Source organism: Aethalodelphis obliquidens, unplaced genomic scaffold (assembly GCF_003676395.1).
Source record: "Aethalodelphis obliquidens isolate GAN/ISIS:26980383/991018 unplaced genomic scaffold, ASM367639v1 scaffold66, whole genome shotgun sequence".
In the NCBI taxonomy this organism is placed as follows: Eukaryota; Metazoa; Chordata; class Mammalia; order Artiodactyla; family Delphinidae; genus Aethalodelphis; species Aethalodelphis obliquidens.
Window position 1 is genome coordinate 10548168 of NW_020838010.1, and position 20824 is coordinate 10568991.

Sequence of the window (20824 nt, forward strand, 5' to 3'; positions counted from 1 at the left end):
TCACCATAAAACAGCACATCCTGCACCTGAAACTGGACGCAGACTATAGTTCCACCGCTGGACGGCACCCCCCATCCCCACTGCCCACACGCAGGAGCATCTGCACATTGGAGGTGTCCCAGCTAATTTGAAAACCCTGAAGCTTCCTGCGTGGAAATCTTTTTGGCTGCCTGAAGAATGTTCAAGTCAACCACGTTCCTGTCCCTGTCACTGAAGCCACAGAAGTTTGAGGGACTGTCAGTCTGAATGACTGTCCTGACCACTAACTCAAACCTATCACAAGGCAAGGAAGTTCACCTCCGGAAGCACTGATTACCCAACGCCCCTCCCTCTCCCCTCTCAAGGTCGTTCTTGACTTAAGACACCATCCCGATAGGTTTATTAACAAGTCTCATTTTTAATTCCAATAACACATACCCATCATTTTGGCATTCAGTGCTACATATATATTTTACATAAAAATCCCATTTCTTGAAGAGGATGAACAAATCCTTACATGCTTCTGGTAATATCATTTTCCACTAAAAGTTTGATGTATTTTAAAGAACATTATTTTCCACTTGTTAAAAAAAATATATATCTTTCAAAGCACTTTACAAAAATTTTACATGCGTTAAGATGTTATAATTTATGGGGTTAAATAAACGCAGTGTACTCTTCAAAAGAAAAAACTTTTTTTAAAAAAAAACTTTAAACTATTATAAGGAGAGAGGGCATTTTATAACAGCAAAGCCAGAAATTCCCCATCACTCGGATAATTTAAATTTATCCTAGGCACATAATAATGCAGCTCAAAACAACCTTAACAAAAACAGTCAAAACTTCTACTATCCCCTCCCCCTTCGCTCGTATGTCCTAACAACTAAACTTTAACAAAAGGAGGGAAGGAAAAAGATCACGATCTCACAGTCCCAGAATTTTCCATTTCCTCCAAACTTAAAAGCCAACAGTAGCCATAAAAAAGTGAGAAAGTGAGGGGTTCTATATGAAGTTACAGATTAAAATGAATGACAGATGTAAAAAATAAACTGAAAAGTTTAACAATGCTTAAAATGAAATCTGCTTATTACAAAGGACAGACTTTAAAAACGTTTAACATCATTTTAGCTTCATCCTTATGAAGCAACCAAGTTAAAACAATGAAAACAATGACTCATTATATTTTTCCTTATTAAACTCCTGATCATTGTTGACTCCCATCCATTTCTAGTATTCAAATAATGATCTAAACACAGCTCAGATGGAAATAATGTATACTTACACTGGCACAACAGGAGACTTCCCAATATTTTATATTTGAAATAACCATTTTTAATTAGCCTATTAAGAATTTTAAAACTAATGTTCACGTTTTCAATTCAACAAGTCTGTGGGTTAGAGTTTGCTTTTTGGTTTGTTGGTTTTGGGGTGGAGGTAGGGACTAAAATCAAAACACATTACTTCCAGAGCTGACAATAATATTGTAATATACAAGTCAACCTTCAAATTCCACATTTGCTTTTTTCAGCCATGCCTTCATTTTGTTAACAAAAGTGGCCTCCTGTGTGTTTCTATCAAGTCCATTTATAACACCTTCAACATAGAGGAATGATAATTTCTCCCAAGTTCAGTTGGTACGGGTTGGGGAGTGGGCACCATGTAGAGCTAATGGGAGCACTGTCCCGTGGTGTGAGAGTGCAGTTTCTCACCTCACCAGCACCTTCTCTCAATGCCACCTCCCCCAACACAGCAGAGTTTCATTCATAATTTGGATTTTTAAACCAGAAGGTTGTTCTGGTCAATCCAAAATAACCCAAAGAGCTTGCTAAAGTTACATCAATAAGCAGCTTTTTATAGAAGGACTGAAAGAATTAAATAGAAGGCACAGTAGCACTGTAAAGCTTTTTCAGATCATGATAATCTTTTTGTGTGTATATATGGAACCCAAACTTTCTTTTTTGTTGTTAAAAATGTCTGATGAACAATCAGAAAATCCTTATTTGTCCTCTTTCCCTTTAGTTTTTCTGTATACCATCTCTCGAAAGCTGGCCAGAATCTTGTTTTCTCTCTTTCGTCTCTCTTCTTGGTTAAAGGATGCAAGGGCTCTCTTCTCATCAGCACTATAGATCTGGTTCTCTTTTCGCAGTCGCACAGCCTCCATTCGGCGATGCCTGGAGATAATTTTATTTTTTGGCTTAATTTCTCAGTAATTATTTTCATAGTGCTTCCTCACTAATCCTTTCTTAATACAGAGTAGTCTATTTAAAAAGCCGACAAATAGAATCTGTTTCTGTAATGGGTTAGATTTTCAAAAGATCATTCATTTTATCTGCTGACATGTCCTTTGATTCATTTCTAGTATTCAAATAATGATCTCTGCGGTTCTGTCAATAGGGTGAATGTTATTAATTTCAAATACTAAGGGCCTAAGTCTGGTTCTGTTATTTCCAGTAAAACAACTAGGAACAGGCAAATTATTAAACTTCCTAAGTGATATGTAGACTTGATAGTAGGATAAGATTTAAGTTGTCATCTAGCAGGTGGAACTTCTCCAAAGTTCTAATTTATCATACAACCAAAAGAACCAGGTTTAAATTTACAACTGAATTTTTGGGTGAGTTTTGTGGGTGGATTTAACTTCCTTAGAATTCAGTTGCAGCTCAAAGAAAAGAAAGAAGGGATTTTAGCACAAGGACCAAATCAGTAAAGTATAGGGGTCGAGGCAGAGGGAAACTTTTACATCATCTTCAAAAGATCTGCCTATTTAGAAGGAAAACTTCATGAAAACCTGCCTCTTTTATGTATATGTACCCAATCCTGCACAATCAATTCAAGATGAAGCTTCAACTATGCCTAGAAAAACAGAGCAAACTGAGTAAGGAAAAGAGGGGAGAATCATTTCAGGTTAGTGTGAAGGTGGGGGAGTGGCAGGTGGTAAGTCAAGGAGATGACAATGTATTTAGGTTGCTCAGGGTATAGTGAGTAGTTTATCTGGAACGGAAAGTGCCATGTGAATGATGCTGTAATAAACATCAATGTACACATCTCTTAGTACATGGGAAAGATTTTCTTGGGTATGTAGGTATGGAGTTGCTGGGTCATAAAATACGTGAATGCTCAACTTTCCAAGATAATGTCAGAATGTTTTCCAAAATGGTTGTACCGATTTATACCACCACTGGCAACACTTAAGAGAGCCTGTGGATCCACATCCTCTCAAATGCTTGGAATTGTTAGAACTTTGAACTTTTCTCTATCAAATGGCTGTAAAATGGTATTTCCATATGTTGATTTCCATTTCCAATGATAACAAACATCTTTTTTGTATGTGTAGGCCATATATTTTTTCCTTCTGACAAATGCCTGTTTGTGTCATTTTCCCACTTTTCTTTTGGATTGTTTATAGATATTCTTTAAATACTCTCAATACTAACTATCAGTTGTGTGTATTACAAGATCTTATCCCAGTTTGGAACTTGTCTTTTTTACTTATTTTAAGATGTCTTTTGATGAACAAAAGTTCTTATTTTTAACTCAGGCAAATTTATCAATATATTATTTTATAGTTAGTGCATTTTTTTGGTCTTCTTTAAGAAATGCTTCCCCACCCCAAGATCTAATAGAAATCTCCTCATTATTTTATACTAAGAGTATTAAAGTTGTTTTTGATGTTTAACTCCTGATCTAGCTGCAATGATTTTTAAATATGGTGATACGGGGTTCTACTTTCAGCTTCTTCCATACAGATAACCATTTTCTTCCTGCTCCATTTATTGCCTAGTTCATTCTTTCCCCACTGATCTGACATACCAGCTCTTTCATATAACGAAGTTCCATACATGTATGGCTCTGCCCCTGGGCTCTGTATTTTATTCCGTTGAACAGTTCATTTGTTATGCCACTCTTTCCAAAGTGCTGCAAGCTTCATAATAAGCCCTCATATATGGTAGGGCAAATCACCTTCCTGCTCTTCTTCAGAGAAGTAAGATGGCTATTCTTGGCCCGCTAGTCTTAACATATAAATTTTAGAACCATCTTATTACGTTTCATGAAAATCTCAGTTGTGATTTTGATTGGAACTGCACTGAATCTACAGATTAATTTTGGAAGAACTGACAACTTTACAATATTGCCTTCCTATTCATGAACATGATACCTCTCCATTTATTTAGGTCTTCTTTAATGTCTCTTAATAATGTCTTATAGTTTTCCCTGTAAAGGTCTTGGACATCTTTTGTGAAGATTTATTCCTAAGTCCTTCATATTCTCTGATACTATTATAAATGTTTTCTTTTTATTTAACTACATTTTCTAGTTCTTTGTTGCTGGTACATAGAAATGCAATTGATTTTGGGGTGTTAACATTATATCCAACTATTTGTTAAACCTTCCTATTATCTGTAATTCATCTGAAGAGTCTTTAGGATTTTCTATGTAAAAAATCATATCATTCACAAAAAATGACAGTGTTATATCCTCTGTTCTAATTCTTATGCCTCTAATTTCTTTTTCTTGTCTTACTGGTCCTTAGATATAATGTTTTCAAATATCAGTCCTCAGAATTCCAAGATTCTGGAGATGCTTCAGGGGTTCCACAAATATTTGCCTCCAATTTCACTTAAAAATGTTTACCCACTTTTAAAAGTTTATGAAGTTTTAAAAAATCCAAAATTCAGTTTGATCTTGGTACTGATACCCTATTAGTTCACTCTCCTTGTTCTTCCTGGGACTTTGCTTTCTCTTCCCAATTTTGTATTCCTTTTCTCATGCTAAAACTGATCTCTGTCATAATCCTTTTCTACTCTTCATTCTCAGAGTCCAGAGAACTAGAGAGTCCAAGTTCTCTGACTCCACAGAGAACTAGAGGCAAACTCAGAAAACAGGAAACACTGTCTTATGTAAATGCTTTCCTAACTACCAGAATGCCACATTCCTCGTGGGGCAGTGATAAATAGCTGAATTTAACTATATCCTCCGGAGGATAAACTATCTGTACCAAAATATGGATTAGGACACTGAAAAGACTGATTCTTTGAAGTTGGAGACACAGCCGAGTTGCATACCTACTTGGAATTTTAGACAACTACATTTATACTAACAAAACCAATATTAAGCCTATATTTATACTTTTCTTTTCATTAGGAATGGTCACTTAATGAAAATGTCACCAAAATATAATTTTGGTAGTGAGAAAGGAAACTGACCTCAATGCCAAGAACATACCTGCTACCACTCATTACGTAACCCGAGCATTCAAATGATGCAATTTCTTCACTTGTCAAGCCAATTTCACCTCTTCGTGGGATACGTTTTCCAGCTTTTACATATTCAGCCATAGCTGCACCTTCACCAGGTAACAGAGCATGGCCATAGCTACGAAGTAATATAGAATTCAGAAAAGGTTCATTATAAAAAGTTCATCATCTAAAGAGAGCACAAAAAACCATTTCTCTCAGAGAACAGTAGGAATAACAGTTGCTGGGCAGCATGCTGGGAAGTCCAATGTAAATTACTTCAACTTAACTAGGGAACACTGCACTGTGACCTATATCACTAACCCAGAAATGCAGAGATACTTTGGAAGAATAAAAGAACTGATGTTAGTGAGCATATATTCATGGTTTACAATTATGGATCAATTTTCCCCACAGGTATTGCCTTTATTGCTTCTGCCTCCAGCGAACTCCTTTTACCTTTTTCCCTTTAAAAAAAAAGTAAAGAAATAATATATCTCAAATTAACATATTTATTAGACTTATAACCAATAATAATGCTATACAGTAACGGTTCTCAAATAACTTTCATTCAAGGGGACTTTGAAAACTACCATCGCTTCATTCAATTCATTGAATTCTTCTTGAATAGCTATTAAACTCAAAGCTTGTAATATAAAAATAATCTCTGTTCTTATGGCACTTACATATTAATAAGGATATAACACTAATACAACGTAGAATATGTAACACATTGCACAAAAGAAAGAAAACGCTATGAGGACTAAAGGATTAAAGAGGGGTAGGAGGACTTCCCTGGTGGTGCAGTGGTTAAGAATCCACCTGCCAATGCAGGGGACATGGGTTCGATCCCTGGTCCAGGAAGATCCCACATGCCGTGGAGCAACTAAGCCCATGCGCCACAACTACTGAGTCTATACTCTAGAGCCCACGAGCCACAACTACTGAGCCTGCGTGCCACAACTACTGAAGCCAGTGCACCTAGAGCCTGTACTCTGCAACAAGGGAAACCACCGCAATGAGAAGCCCGTGCACAGCAATGAAGAGTGGCCCCCGCTCGCTGCAACTAGAGAAAGCCTGCGTGCAGCAATGAAGACCCAATGCAGCCAAAACAAACAAATAAATAAATAAAACAAAGTAAAAAATAAAGAAATAAAAAATAAAGAGGGGTAGGAATCACACCTACCTGTGGAGGGACGATATCAGCAATCAGCATATGCCCCCTCCTTTTGAAAAGGGCTTTGAAGAATGTTAAGCATTTTAACAGGAAGAAATTGGGGGTAGTAAAGAAATCAGGACTGGGGAAAGAAGGGAAGGCACATTGGGGGAAGAAATAAGGTGAAAGTGCACAGTGAATACAGGGAAGTTTTAGTTCAGCTCAGTTGGAACCTGGCGTCTAAATAAGGGAGTAGAGGAAGATAAGCTTGGAAGAGGACGTTAGGACCATACATTTGGGAAGGTACTTTAGAGATTATAAACACACTCTTACTTACTTCAAAGGTTTATCATCTTGAGAGGCAAGTGTTTTGGGAGCCTCTGGGCCAATCAAATCTGAGGGTTCTTCAGGCTCTGCACAAAAGATGTTCAGAAACATATTCACATTTTGACTAATCAGTTAATTTAATGTTTTATCTGTTCTGAGTCGAAGTCTAGCAGAAGAACCTACTTGATCGATCCTTCCAGGGATTCTCCAGAAACTCTTCTTGGGACTCTTTAGAACTTGAATCACTGGAATCTTTTCTGCTCTTCTTAGACTTCTTTTTCTTATATTTCTTCCTGTAATGATTATAATTTGATATAAATTGATTTAATATTCCCATGCTAAAGGGCATCATTTTTTTCAAGGCAATGAAGGACTGACTGAAATGATCTTGATGCTCAGCTAATTCAAACTTATTAGAGAAGAACTTTAATTAAAAAAATCTAACTTATTTAACCAAATCATGTTTCACTATAAAAAAAAGATCCTGGGGCTTCCCTGGTGGCACAGTGGTTAAGAATCTGCCTGCCAATGCAGGGGACACAGGTTTGAGCCCTGGTCCAGGAAGATCCCACATGCCACAGGGCAAGTAAGCCCGTGCGCCACAACTACTGAGCCTGCACTCTAGCGCCCATGCGCCAAAACTACTGAGCCTGTGCTCTAGAGCCTGTGCGCCGCAACGAGAGAAGCCACCGCAATAAGCCCGCAGGCATTGCAACGAAGAGTAGCCCCTGCTCACCAAAACTAGAGAAAGCCCGCGTGCAGCAACGAAGACCCAATGCAGCCAAAAATAAATAAATTTATTAAAAAAAAAAGAAGATCCCTAAGGGAACAATAAAATACAGTTCTCATGTTGTAGAAAGATAGCAGAAATAAAGCAGTTTAAAAAATAGCTCTTGGGTTTCCCTGGTGGCGCAGTGGTTAAGAATCCGCCTGCCAATGCAGGGGACATGGGTTCGAGCCCTGGTCTGGGAAGATCCCACATGCCATGGAGCAACTAAGCCCGTGTGCCACATCTAGTGAGCCTGCGCTCTGGAGCCCGTGAAACACAACTACTGAAGCCCGCGTGCCACAGCTACTGAAGCCCGTGCGCCTAGAGACCGTGCTCCTCAACAAGAGAAGCCACCACAATGAGAAGCCCGCGCACGGCAACAAAGAGTAGCCCCCGCTCACTGCAACTAGAGAAAGTCCGCGCACAGCAACGAAGACCCAATGCAGCCAAAAATAAATAAATAAAATAAATTTATTTTAAAAATTAAAAAAAAAAACAGCTCTTACCAATTTGAACATCAACAATTTTCAGTGTAATGGATTAAAATACATCAAATGTTTGAATTCTTGGGTTCATAATGATACTAAAAAACCCCAACTCATTTATTTGAAAACTCATAAAACAAAAAAAGGAAGCAATTATTCTGCCCTTACTATACCAACTATACTTCAGAGTAACCAAATAGTTAATAAGGGTAGGTTTCTCATATAGAATTATTCTACCTAATACATGAAGAAAGAAAGCCAGAAGTAGACCATCACCATTTGGCAATGATATAAGGGACCTAGACAATGACTAGTGATGCCAGTTAATATAACAAAAAGAGACAACCAGACATTATCTGCCTCCTGCTGCAAGTACACAGCACCGCCTATGAAGTATTCCTGCCAGAAACTCAAATCTGAACCTTATCAAGTGTCTAGACCTAACTGTCAATCTATAGGAAATACAAAGGACAGAAAACATGTGAAAAGAACACTGTAAGAATACAACCAGCAAAATCCATACCGCAGGAAACCCTCCAGGACAAATGATTTTGTTTCTGCTACAAAAAAACTGCAGGAACAAAAAGGGAAGGGAAAGCTACCTATTTCAGGAGATGTAAGAGACATATCAACCAATCACAATTTATGTACATTGTCTGGATCCTAATTTGAATAAACTATACCAAAAACTACTGAGAATTGAATGAACAATTACTGTTAAACATTTTAGGCGGATTAACAGTATTGTACTTTTTTTTTTTTTAAAGAATGCCTATCTTTTAGAGAAACTCGCAGCTTTATGGATGAAATGATATCTGGTATTGGTTTCAAATAGTGGGGGGGTAGGCAGCAGAGACTGCCAATGAGTTGATAATTGTTCAAGCTGGGTGATGGTTACATGGAGGTCCATTACACTATTTTATATAATTTTCTATATTTTTGAACTTTTCCATAATAAAAATTAAAGAAAAAAACAGACGATCTGTGTTTCTTCTTCTTTTCCTTTTTCTTGGCTTTCTTTGCTCTCCTTTTTGTATCTTCATCTGCAAATTAAAGCACATTATAATTTAAAAAATTTTTAACTCTAAAACCCCAATACTCTTGAGTAGATAAATATCTTATTACTCTTCCATTTGTTGTTACAGAGAAATTAATTCATTCAAATTCATTCAAACATTTATTTCTACTTGTTAGGAAATGTGCTAGGCACGGGGGACATAGAAATTAAAGTTGCATTTGGTTATATAGGGTATTATTATTAACCTTATTGCATGAGATAATAGTATTGTGGTTAGATACAAAAATGTCCTTATTGTTTAGAGGTGTATACAGAAATATTTAGGGTGGCAGTGTGATATTTGTAATTTGCCTTGACTATCTCAACAAAAAAATCCCTATTTGAAGCAAATACGTCAAAATGCTGACAAATGTTAAACCTGAGTGACAAGTACTGTACATGGCATTAATTATACTACTCCCTTTAGTTTTCTCAATGTTTGAATATTTTCATGATGTGTGTGTTTGGGGGTTTGCTTTCCGGGAGCACATTCTAGTGGAGGAGACACAGGGAAAGAGGCAACTAGAATCTGAGTGAGAGGGAAGCATGGGGTGCTCTGGGCATACAGAGGAGTCTCAAAATCAGGCTGATTTGGGGATAGTGGTTGAGGAATGGTTGACCAGGAAAAGGTGACTCTTAAGCTAGTTATTTTTAAAATCAGTTTCATTACAAACGTAATGCATGCCCATCATAGCAATGAGTAAGCCAAGCCGCGTGCAGGGAGAGACCAACATTGTAGGCAGACGGACTCTCTGTATCAAGCGACAGAGTCAAGAGAAAGGATGTGCAGTATCAAGGAGATGGAAAGTCATCCTTAGGCCAAAGAGGACGCTGCAGGAGAGCCACAGGGTACGTGTGATGTGAGAGATCAATTGGTGTTGCAGTTTTCTTATGACAGGGCTGAAAGTAAGCTCATCACACGAGATGAACTGTGCAGAAGCACAGCAGTAGAGGGCTGCTGCTCGCTCAGGCAATACGGCGCCGTCTCATCCTGCTGTGGTGACTTTTATTTAAGCATTATCTATGTTTACATCTTAAGACTTAAAATTTTAACATTCCAGAAATGCCAAAGCAGCAATATATGCTTGTATTGATTAGACAAGCAACAGTGGGCTTTCTTGAAGACATGCCGTGCTTCATCCTGGAGCTCACAAGCAGCACAAGGACATCTCCTTGTGTTCCCATCATTCTGATTATACTGAGGTCATTTCATGGATCAGCGCCCAAAGTATCCAGGACTGCCTGCAGTTCTGGCTTATTCTCTAACCCTCGGTCTGCCGAGGGGTTCATGGGTCACGTCTCCTTTCCATGTCCTCAGTTATTCCTCTACAATTGGGATCTGACTTTACCCTGAAGGCCATGGAGAACTGTGGAAGGATTTTAAGTAGGGACCGCCATGCTCAGATCTGCGCTTCAAGAAAGCTCAGGCTTCTAGCAGTGAGGAAGAAAGGTGACAGTGAGGGCCAGGAAACCCAGGTGACATCAGAGGAAGGGGTGCCTTAGTGTAACGTGTCCCCAGAGGAGGCACCCTCTGTCAGTCATCAGCCAGGAGAGGGCACAAAAAGGTGACTTTTTTGTGACGTGCCGCCCCACAGGAAGTGTGATACATAAATCAGCTGCTGGCCAGAGGGAGTCCCCTATGGTGTACCTTTTTGAAAATTGCACAAAGGTGCCCACTAAGTGTGAGAATCTCCCAGAAGAGCTGCTCCACTGGGCTGAGGCAGCCCCCTGTGGCTTGGTTTAGCACCACACGTCTCACAGACTAACCCCAACATGGTTCGGTGCCACATGCCTTGTACAGCTACACACAACCAATCTGGAGTCACACGGCTTAGGTCTGAATCCCAACTGTGTGGCCTTGGGTGCGGTACTTAATGCTCTGCCCTGGGCCTCCATTTCTCCATCTCTAAGGTGTGTCCTACAGTGACTGTGTGGATTAAATAGCAATAATGCATATCAAGCACTTAGCAGGGTGCCCAACACAAAGTCAGTGAGTGTTCAAAACTCTTGGCTATTATTGTTTTTAAGAACCTGCTTCTAAAATAAGCTTTCAAGAAGTACAACTAGTTTTGAAGTAAGGCTCACAGAAGGATGTTGGCTTTCTTACCACTGGAGTCTGTTTCAGAATCAGAGTCACTGTCACTATCATCAGAATACTTCTTGTGTTTTCTTTTAGATGATTTTTTCTTCCTCTTTTTCTTGGACCTTTCTTTTGAATGACTAGACTTCTTCTTCTTCTTTTCTTCTACATAAAATACAAATAAAAAACTAACTTCTAAAGAAGTATTTCTGAGCATCAATTTTATTGTATTAAAAATACTGAAAAGGAATTGATGACAGGCGATTTGAGTAAAGTCTAATGTTCAACTATTTATAAACGTATTTTTTAAACTTCTCAATAAAAAAGTCCTATATTTAAAAAATACCTTCTGAAGTAGAAGCTGAAGTGGTACTTTTCTTTGGCTCTTCGTCCTCTACTGGTGTATGTTCATCAGAGCTGAATTTAAAGAAAACTGTAGTAAGAATCAGGAAAGTGATAAAATATGGACCACAGAGTATAAAAATACATACTTAAAATTTTTCAGTAACAAATTGATTGTCCAAGAACCATTCAAAGCCAGCACCGGACTGCTTTTGTAACAGTACAGCTTATCGGCCAACCACCTTCATAATAGTAGAATAATCATTTACATTTGCATAAAGCTTTCGAGTTAACAAAATGCTATTCACACTGAAAGCAGCATGAAGGATTTATATTTTCGAAGAAACCACAAGGCAAATGCAGGGAAACAGGAACCATAAGGAAAGAGGAGAGAAACTGGAGATAAGAAGGCTGAGGGAAGACTTCATAATTTCATTCTACTTGTGGAACAGACATACGGTAGAGCAGCAACTGTTCTGTCTCCCCAGAGCAAGAATCTAACACACTACAGCTACAGAGATTTCATCCTGTTGTAAGAGGATTCTGAAAATGAGTGTTATTAACATTCTACAATAGCTTAAAAAGGGAATTTCCATATCACAGTCTCTTCCTCTGAAGATCACATCTGGAATAATTTAGAAATTGCCTAGAAAATTATTTTTAGGATTCCTTTCAACTCTAATTCTTTGAGTATTCTTTTAAAATAAATAAATTTATTTATTTATTTTTACTTTTGGCTGCATTGGGTCTTTGTTGCTGCGCGCGGGCTTTCTCTAGTTGCGGCGAGCAGGGGCTACTCTCTGTTGTGGTGCGTGGGCTTCTCATTGCGATGGCTCCCCTTGTTGCAGAGCACAGGCTCTAGGCACGCAGGCTTCAGTAGTTGTGGCTCATGGGCTCTAGAGTGCAGGCTCAGTAGTTGTGGCACACGGGCTTAGTTGCTCTGCGGCACATGGGATCTTCTCGGTCCAGGGCTCGAGCCCATGTCCCCTGTATTGGCAGGGAGATTCTTAACCACTGCGCCACCAGGAAGCCCTCTTTGAGTATTTTAAAGGCATCTGTTAGAACAAGTTTCAGTATCTCAACATAATAAAGACAATATATGACAAGCCCACAGTTAACATCACACTCAATGGTGAAAAGCTAAACAAGACAAGGATGCCCACTCTCACCACTTTTATTCAACATAGTATTGGAAGTCCTAGCCAGAGCAATTAGGCAAGAACAAGAAATAAAAGGCACCCAAATTGGAAAGGAAGAAGTAAAACTGTCCTTACTTGCAGATGACATGATATTATATATAGAAAATCCCAAAGACTCCACCAAAAGACTGTCAGCACCAATAAATGAATTCAGTAAAGTTGCAGGATACAAAATCAATACACAGAAATTCATTGCATTTCTATACACTAATAACAAATTATCAGAAAATGAAACTAAGAATACAATTCCATCAAAAAGAATAAAATACCTAGAAATAAATTTAACCAAGGAGGTGGAAGACTTGTACACTGAAAACTATAAGACATTGATGAAATAAATTGAAGAAGACACAAAGAAATGGATTTTCTATGCTCACAGATTGGAAGAATTAATATTGTTAAAATATCCATACTACCCAAAGCAATCTACAGATTCAATGAAATCCCTACCAAAATTCCAATGGTATTTTTTCACAGAAATAGAACAAACAGTCCTAAAATCTGCATGAAACCACAAAAGACCCTGAATAGCCAAAGCAATCTCGAGCAAGAAGAACAAAGCTCGAGGCATCATGCGCCCTGATTTCAAACTATACTACAAGGCTACAGAAATCAGAACAGCATGGTACTGCCATAAAAACAGACATATAGATCAATGGAACAAAACAGACAGCCCAGAAATAAATCCATGTATATATGGTCAATTAATTTATGATAAAGGAGCCAATAATATACAATGAGGAAAGGACAGTCGGTTCAATAAATGGTGCTGGGAAAACTGGATAGCTACATGCAAAAGAATGAAATGGACCACTATCTTACACCATTACACAAAAATTAACTCAAAATGGATTAAAGACTTGAATGTAAAACCTGAAACCATAAAACTCCTAGAAGAAAACATAGGTGGTAAGCTCCCTGACATAGGTCTTGGCAATGATTTTTTGGATTTGACACCAAAAGCAATGGTAACAAAAGCAAAAATCAGTAAGTGTGACTATATCAAACTAAAAAGCTTCTGCACAGCAAAGGAAACCATCAACAAAATGAAAAGGCAACCTACTGAATGGGAGAAAATATTTGCAAATCACATCTGATGAGGGGTTAATATCCAAAATATATAAAGAATTCATACAACTCAATAGCAAACAAACAAACAATGTGATTTAAAAATAGGCAGAGGATCTGAATAGACATTTTTGCAAAGAAGACACACAGATGGCCAATAGGTACATAAAAAGATGCTCAACATCACTAGTGATCAGGGAAATGCAAATCAAAACCAAAATGAAATATCACTTCACACCTGTTAGGATGAATATTATCAAAGAGACAGGAGATAACAAGTGTTGGTGAGGATGTGGAGAAGAGGGAACACTTGTACCCTGTTAGTGGGAATATAAATTGGTACAGCCATTATAGAATCCAGTATGGAGGTTCTTCAAAAAATTAAAAATTGAACTACCATATAATCCAACAATCCCACTTCTGGATATATATCTGAAGGAAATGAAATCAGTATCTCAAAGAAATATCTGCATTCTCATGCTCATTGCAGCATTATTTAAAATAGCTAAGATATAGAAACAACCAAATATCCATGAACAGATGAATGGATAAAAAAGAACTGTGAGAAATATATACACACACACACACACACACACACACACACACACCACAGTAGAATATTATTCATCCTTAAAAAGGAAAGAATCTTGCCATTTTAGACAACATGGATGGACTGTGAGGGCATTTGCTAAATGAAATAAGTCAGACAGAGAAAGACAAATATCATATAATCTCACTTATATGTGAACTCTAAAAAACAAAAAACCAGCAAGCTCACAGATACAGAGAACAGAATGATGGTTGCCAGTGGGTGGGGCATGGGTAAAATGTGTGAAGGGTATAAAAAAGTACAAACTTCTAGTTATAAAATAAATAAGTCCTGGGGATGTAATGTATAGCATGGCAACTACAGTTAATAATGCTGGGGCTTCCCTGGTGGTGCAGTGGTCAAGAATCCGTCTGCCAATGCAGAGGATACGGGTTCGAGCCTGGTCCGAGAAGCACGTGCCACGGAGCAACTAAGCCCATGCGCCACAACTACTAAGCCTGCGCTCTAGAACCCGCGAGCCGCAACTACTGAAGCCTGCACGCCTAGAGCCTGTGCTCTGCAACAAGAGAAGCCACCGCAAAGAGAAGCCTGCGCACCGCAACAAAGAGTAGCCCCCGCTCGCCGCAACTAGAGAAAGCCCATGCACAGCAAAAAAGACCCAACTCAGCCAAAAATTAAAATAAAATAAAATAATAATAATACTGTATTGCATATTTGAAAGTTGCTAAGAAAGTAAATCTTAGAAGTTCTCATCACAAGAAAAAAAAATTTATAACTATGTATGGTAATGGATGTTAACTAGACTTATTGTGGTGATTGTTTTGCAATATATACAAATATCAAATCATTATGTTGTATGCCAGAAACTAATACTGTATGTCAATTACACCTCAATAAAAAAAATAACAGGTGGGCTTCCCTGGTGGCACAGTGGTTGAGAGTCCGCCTGCCGATGCAGGGGACACGGGTTCGTGCCCCGCTCCGGGAAGATCCCACATGCCGCGGAGCGGCTGGGCCCGTGAGCCATGGCCGCTGAGCCTGCGCGTCCGGGGTCTGTGCTCCGCAACAGGAGAGGCCACAACAGTGAGAGGCCCGCGTACAGCAAAAAAAAAAAAAACAAAAAAAAAAACAGGTGGTGGGAAAAATAATTTTTTTAAGAAGAGAAAAGAACTTTCAGATCATAATGCTTTATCACCCTGTTACAAATAACAGGTTTACCTGTCAAGCACATTGTCTCAACTCAATCTAAAGAAAACACAGAAATAAAGGAGAGGGAAGAAGCAGCTTATGAACAACACCAAAGAGAAAAAAAAATAGGCAAAAAGAAAAAGCATTAGGCCTTCAACAATACTGTATGCAGGAAACTAAACAAACCCATATCAGTATATTCATTAAAAAAAACGCTTTGTAATGCTAATGTCTGACATGCAATCAGTTACGGGATTGAGAAAAAATAATTCAAAATAATATAAATGTATTTGTTTCAACACTGAACCCTTCTATGAATAGGAAATTAGCATCTCATGAATTACAACTTAAAGAGAACAATTAGCATGCTAAAATCCACTAGGAGCATGTTTTAATCCTTAGGTATGTTCAATTTTTTTAAAACTTAACGAGTAGAAGAGCATAAATCACAAGAAAGAGGGAAAAAAAGAGCTGTAGTTAAAGTTCTTAACAAAAAATTTGACAATAGACTCTGGATTTAAACAAATGTTGCATTTAAAAAATATATTTTTAAATCACTTACTCTGGTTCTGGATTCTTTGGAGAAAGTCCCCATACTTCAGGAGCTCCCAATTCTCCAATCCTCTCTCTCTCACTTAATCTCCTAGAAGAGATAAGCAGGTAAATTATAACACCATGGCTAAACTGTTTCCTAAATATATAATAAAAGTCAAAGGAGTCCAGTTAAGTTCCATTTTCCCTTTACAGTTTAAACTTTAAACTAATAAAAACTTGGTTTAAATGTAAACTCAACACTTAGGATCTGATGTTCTGACGGTACTATCAAATGGTACAGACTACAGACAGCCTGACAGGCCAGGCCAGAAATTCAGCCTGGGAGGCTGTCCTTCCACCACATGCATGACATAGCTCCTAATTGCTCCTTTCACCTTCTGCAATATGTGACAGAGACAGTCTTACATTTGGAAATAACTTCATTTGTTTATGTATCCTTATGAAAGTAAAGAGAATTCTCTACTTTTGATAAGGTCAAAACTTCTGTTTTCAGAAACTCAGGAATTAATGAAGAAAATAACAACAAAGCATTAGAAGTAGAAAATAAAAGGAGCTCTGAAAGTGAAAGAAAAGTTTTATTTGACAAAAACTGTACTCAATAAGATACAGCACTTGTTTTCTCTGATTTCCCTTTAATTCCTTTTTCAAAAAGGAGTAAATCCTCTATCTACTCTTGGAAGACATAAAATTTTTTGTTTTGTCTTATGTTTGTGATTTCTTCTCTTAATTTTTGATATTACTTATAAACACACACACAAAACACAAAAAAACTAAGGCTTAATTCCTCAAAGTTTAGCTGCTGTGATGCTACTTGTTTAAAAAAAAAACCTTACAAAATAAATATAATTGGTTTGATTTTTAAAAAATAAATTATTTTTCTTCTTTATTCAGGGTAAAAGGTGTAATCAGGCAGAGTCAGATTCAGGTTTCCCACTTGAAGTAACATGGACCTGGAGTCTGTCATAGAGTGAAGTAAGTCAGAAAGAGAAAAACAAATACCTTATGCTAACACATATATATGGAATCTAAAAAAAACAAAAAAAGAATGGTCATGAAGAACCTAAGGGCAGGACGGGAATAAAGAAGCAGACCTACTGGAGAATGGACTTGAGGACACGGGGACGGGGAAGGGTAAGCTGGGACGAAGTGAGAGAGTGGCATGGACATATACACACTACCATATGTAAAACAGATAGCTAGTGGGAAGCAGCCGCATAGCACAGGGAGATCAGCTGGGTGCTTTGTGACCACCTAGAGGGATGGGATGGGGGGGTGGGATAGGGAGGGTGGGAGGGAGACGCAAGAGGGAGGAGATATGGGGATATATGTATATGTATAGCTGATTCACTTTGTTATAAAGCAGAAACTAACACACCATTGTAAAGCAATTATACTCCAATAAAGATTTAAAAAAATCTAATAAGGGACATACTTACAGCCAAATTTTGAATATATACATATAGGACAAAGAATGCTTGACAGGCTGAAAAAAACAAGCAGTCAAGTTCTTATCCCTCCCACCACCTGACTTCATCTGTACTCTTAAGATAAATTATTTATCTTCTAAATGTACAAATGCGAATTTCATCCAAGGAATTCTGACATCTTTTGGTGAAGAATGTCTAATAAGAAAACTGGATGCTTTTTGATCGACACAGCCTGGGGGTAACTTTCTGGAAATTCTAATTTGGAAAAGTAGGTCTCCAACCTAACTCAGGACTGTTTGTACTGTTTCTGCTCCCATGCCCAGAACACTAACAGCTAACACTTAAGGACTATTTATTATGTTCCAGGCACTAAGTCATTACAACTCTTAAAAAGCTTTCGTGCTATTTTATCCCCTTTTAAATGGTGAAGAAATGAAACTCAAAGAGGTTAAGTGACTTGCCCAAGGTCACACAACTATTAAGCAGCAAAGGATGGCTTCAAACTCAGGCAGTCTGATTCTGGAGCCTGTCCTCTTCATCACTACATTTTATTACCTCCCACTCCTGGAAGAAAAAGATTCATGAAGACATCTCTCACCTGTTGGAACCTTAACCTGCTCCTAAATGCCTGTTATACTTTTTAATTTCTTGGTTTTTAAAAAACACATACAGTGTGGTAAAGCACTCAGTACAGTAACTGATACACAATTTAACAACCAATAAGTGTTAGATATTAAGACTTACAAAGCATATAATAACTATATATGAAGTATAACCTTTAAAAATTGTGAATCACTATATTGTACACCTGTAACTTGAAACACTGTACATCAACTATAAATCAATTTTTAAAAAGTAAAAAAATTTTTTAAACTTACAAAGCAATAATTATAACCCTTTTCCTTTCTCCTTCTTAAACTATTCATTTTCCACTCCAATACTCAGTCTCATTAGAGATCTGATCTCACCCTGACCTAATTTTTCATGGTCAAGATTGAGACCACTTAACAAGATCTTTCTTAGTGTAGTCCAATCTACAGTTTAGCAGATCACTTTTCCTACATTTATTCAAACATCTTGTTTCAGAGGTTTTCCTCCCCTCCAATTTAAGCCTTAATCTCAACCCTTCCCAAATCGCTACAAAACAATTCCACTCACTTACCCTATCATCTCAAACCTGTTTGATCATTCAACAAGCAAAAGTTGCGCGCCTACAAAGTGCTAGGCACGGTGAATTTTGTGATCAATAAAACCGGGCTCCTACTTTCCATGAGCTCAGTCTAGTGGGGAATAAAACATGCTCACGAATGATAACGACACACCAAGTAAATGGTATAATTCCGGGACGTCTGAGGCTCTTGGCCATGTCCGCTACAAGCCAGGAGGCAGGAGGGGGTTGCGGGAGGCCAGCGCACTAGATGAAGGGGCCCGGGGATGAGTGAAAACCTAGAGTAGAAAAGGCGAATAAGCTGTTATCGTGGGTGGACTGAAGGAAGGGATGAAAATGGGCGCAAGTCAGGGAGAGAGAGCGAAATGGGTATAGTCGGGAGCAAGATGAACGATAAATCGGACACTGAAGGCTGGTGGGCTCACGAAAGATAAGGTACGTTCGTCTCACTCACTTCTGCCGCAGGCTCTCTTCCCTCTCCTTGTCCAGGAGGCTAGGCCATGGCTTGTCGCTCCCGTAGGGGCGTGAGTAGCCGCCATAATAGGCGGACGAGGAGGCAGAAGCGAAAGGGGCGCCCCGCGGCGCGGAGGGCCGCTCTCGAGACCGTGACCGCGAGCGGGAGCGGTAGGACTGGTTTCGGGAGCCTTGGTTGGGGCCACTCAGTTGATGGCTAAGGCCATTCCGGTCCCCGGACCGAGAGCAAGAGTGCGAGCGAGAGCGGCGGCCCCGCGGGGAGCGAGAGGATTTGCTGGGCTTAGGGCTCTTCGAAGAACTGCGACGCTTCTTCCCCCCGGAGCCCGAGGCCTCCCACTCCGGGCTGCGGGAGCCAGACACCGGAGCCATAGCTGTTGCTGGGTCCCCGAAGCCGTGGGAGAAGGGGGCGCTCTCGCGAGCTGGGAAGATATCCGTTGCCTTGGCTCCCAGGACCAGCAACCGCGACACCACCCGAGCCCGAGAAAACCTTGGAAACAGTTCCGAGTACGTCGGCAAATTCCTTCCCCGGACGTAGGCGGTCCTGCCAATGGGACGGGATGTGTGTATCCGTATAAAGAAGCCGTGGGGCAACTAGATCGGCTCATCCTTCGGGTTCCGACTGAGGCTGCTCAAATCTAAGCTCTACTGGAGACCTTGTACTTTTTTTTTTTTTTTTGGCGGTACGCGGGCCTCTCACTGCTGCGGCCAGTGAGAGGCGCTCCGGACGCGCAGGCTCAGCTGCCATGGCTCACGGGCCCAGCCGCTCCGCGGCACGTGGGATCCTCTCAGACCGGGGCACGAACTCGTGTCCCCTGCATCGACAGGCGGACCCTCAACCACTGCGCCACCAGGGAAGCCCGAGACCTTGTACTTTTTTCAGCTTTGAGTTGAAATAGTTGAAGGGAAGGACGACAGACCACAGGACACATGTCACTGAGCGGCCGTATGAACAATAAGTACGTTGTAACTAAATAAGTAAATAAATAAATGTGTCTATGTATGTATGTATAAGTGCGCGTGCACGCGCGCGTGCACACACACACACTTTTTTTTTCTTTACAATTCCAAGCAAATTAAAGGGGGTTTATCTAAATTGGTGGAGAGCTACAATGTCTAAGCCCCATATTGGCCAGTTAGCTTAGAGGTCACAAATTCTGTATTACTGATTTGAGCCTGTTAACATTCCAGTTAGGTTCGCAGCACAGAGGAAAACTGCATATTTACCCCTCAGCCACCCATCGCCACCAATGTGCTCCAGCAAAAGGAATTTATAATCCTCTCCTTGTCTAGCTCCTTAAACTAGTCCTATCATATGTGAGGACAAAAAAAAAAAGTGTTGCCTGCCATACCAATAAACTAGGAATGTTGCCCTCCCTCAAGCCACCAGCCACTGCAGCCGCCTTGACCCCCACACCCTAACCCTGAGGGGAATTCAGGGTGTTGAAAAAACAGGATAGTGGCCCTAGATAGGGAAGATGCATATCTAAGGAATAATTGCAATGAGCCCAGACTTTGGCATCTTCCCATACAGAGAAAAGCACTAAAGTCATTAACTTGAGATGTCTGGTTGTTTTTTGATTAGCAGTAATCTTTTGATGTTCAACTACAGGTTTTTTGTTTTTGTTTTTCAGCAAAAACTCCTATATATCGTGGGTCTTCCCTTACCACTTCCGAACAGTTCCTCAGAGCTCTCCGAGAGGCTGTCTCCCAGGCTATAGTCCTCAGTAAGGTCCCCAAATGAAACATAACTGGCAACTTTTAGGTTG

The 20824-nt window shown here is 39.4% G+C and overlaps 1 protein-coding gene across 1 annotated transcript; it reads right to left on the reverse strand.

The window, feature by feature from the left end:
• Positions 1-373: 373 nt before the first annotated feature.
• LOC113610914 (NF-kappa-B-activating protein) lies at positions 374-19588 on the reverse strand. Its single transcript, XM_027089416.1, has 9 exons — positions 19039-19588; positions 15997-16077; positions 11434-11504; positions 11115-11252; positions 8930-8993; positions 6880-6989; positions 6707-6782; positions 5203-5352; positions 374-2150 (listed from the first exon to the last, which is right to left on the reverse strand). Exons 1-9 carry the CDS (start codon positions 19425-19427, stop codon positions 1976-1978), a joined length of 1254 nt encoding a protein of 417 aa, XP_026945217.1. The 5' UTR covers positions 19428-19588; the 3' UTR covers positions 374-1975.
• Positions 19589-20824: the final 1236 nt, after the last annotated feature.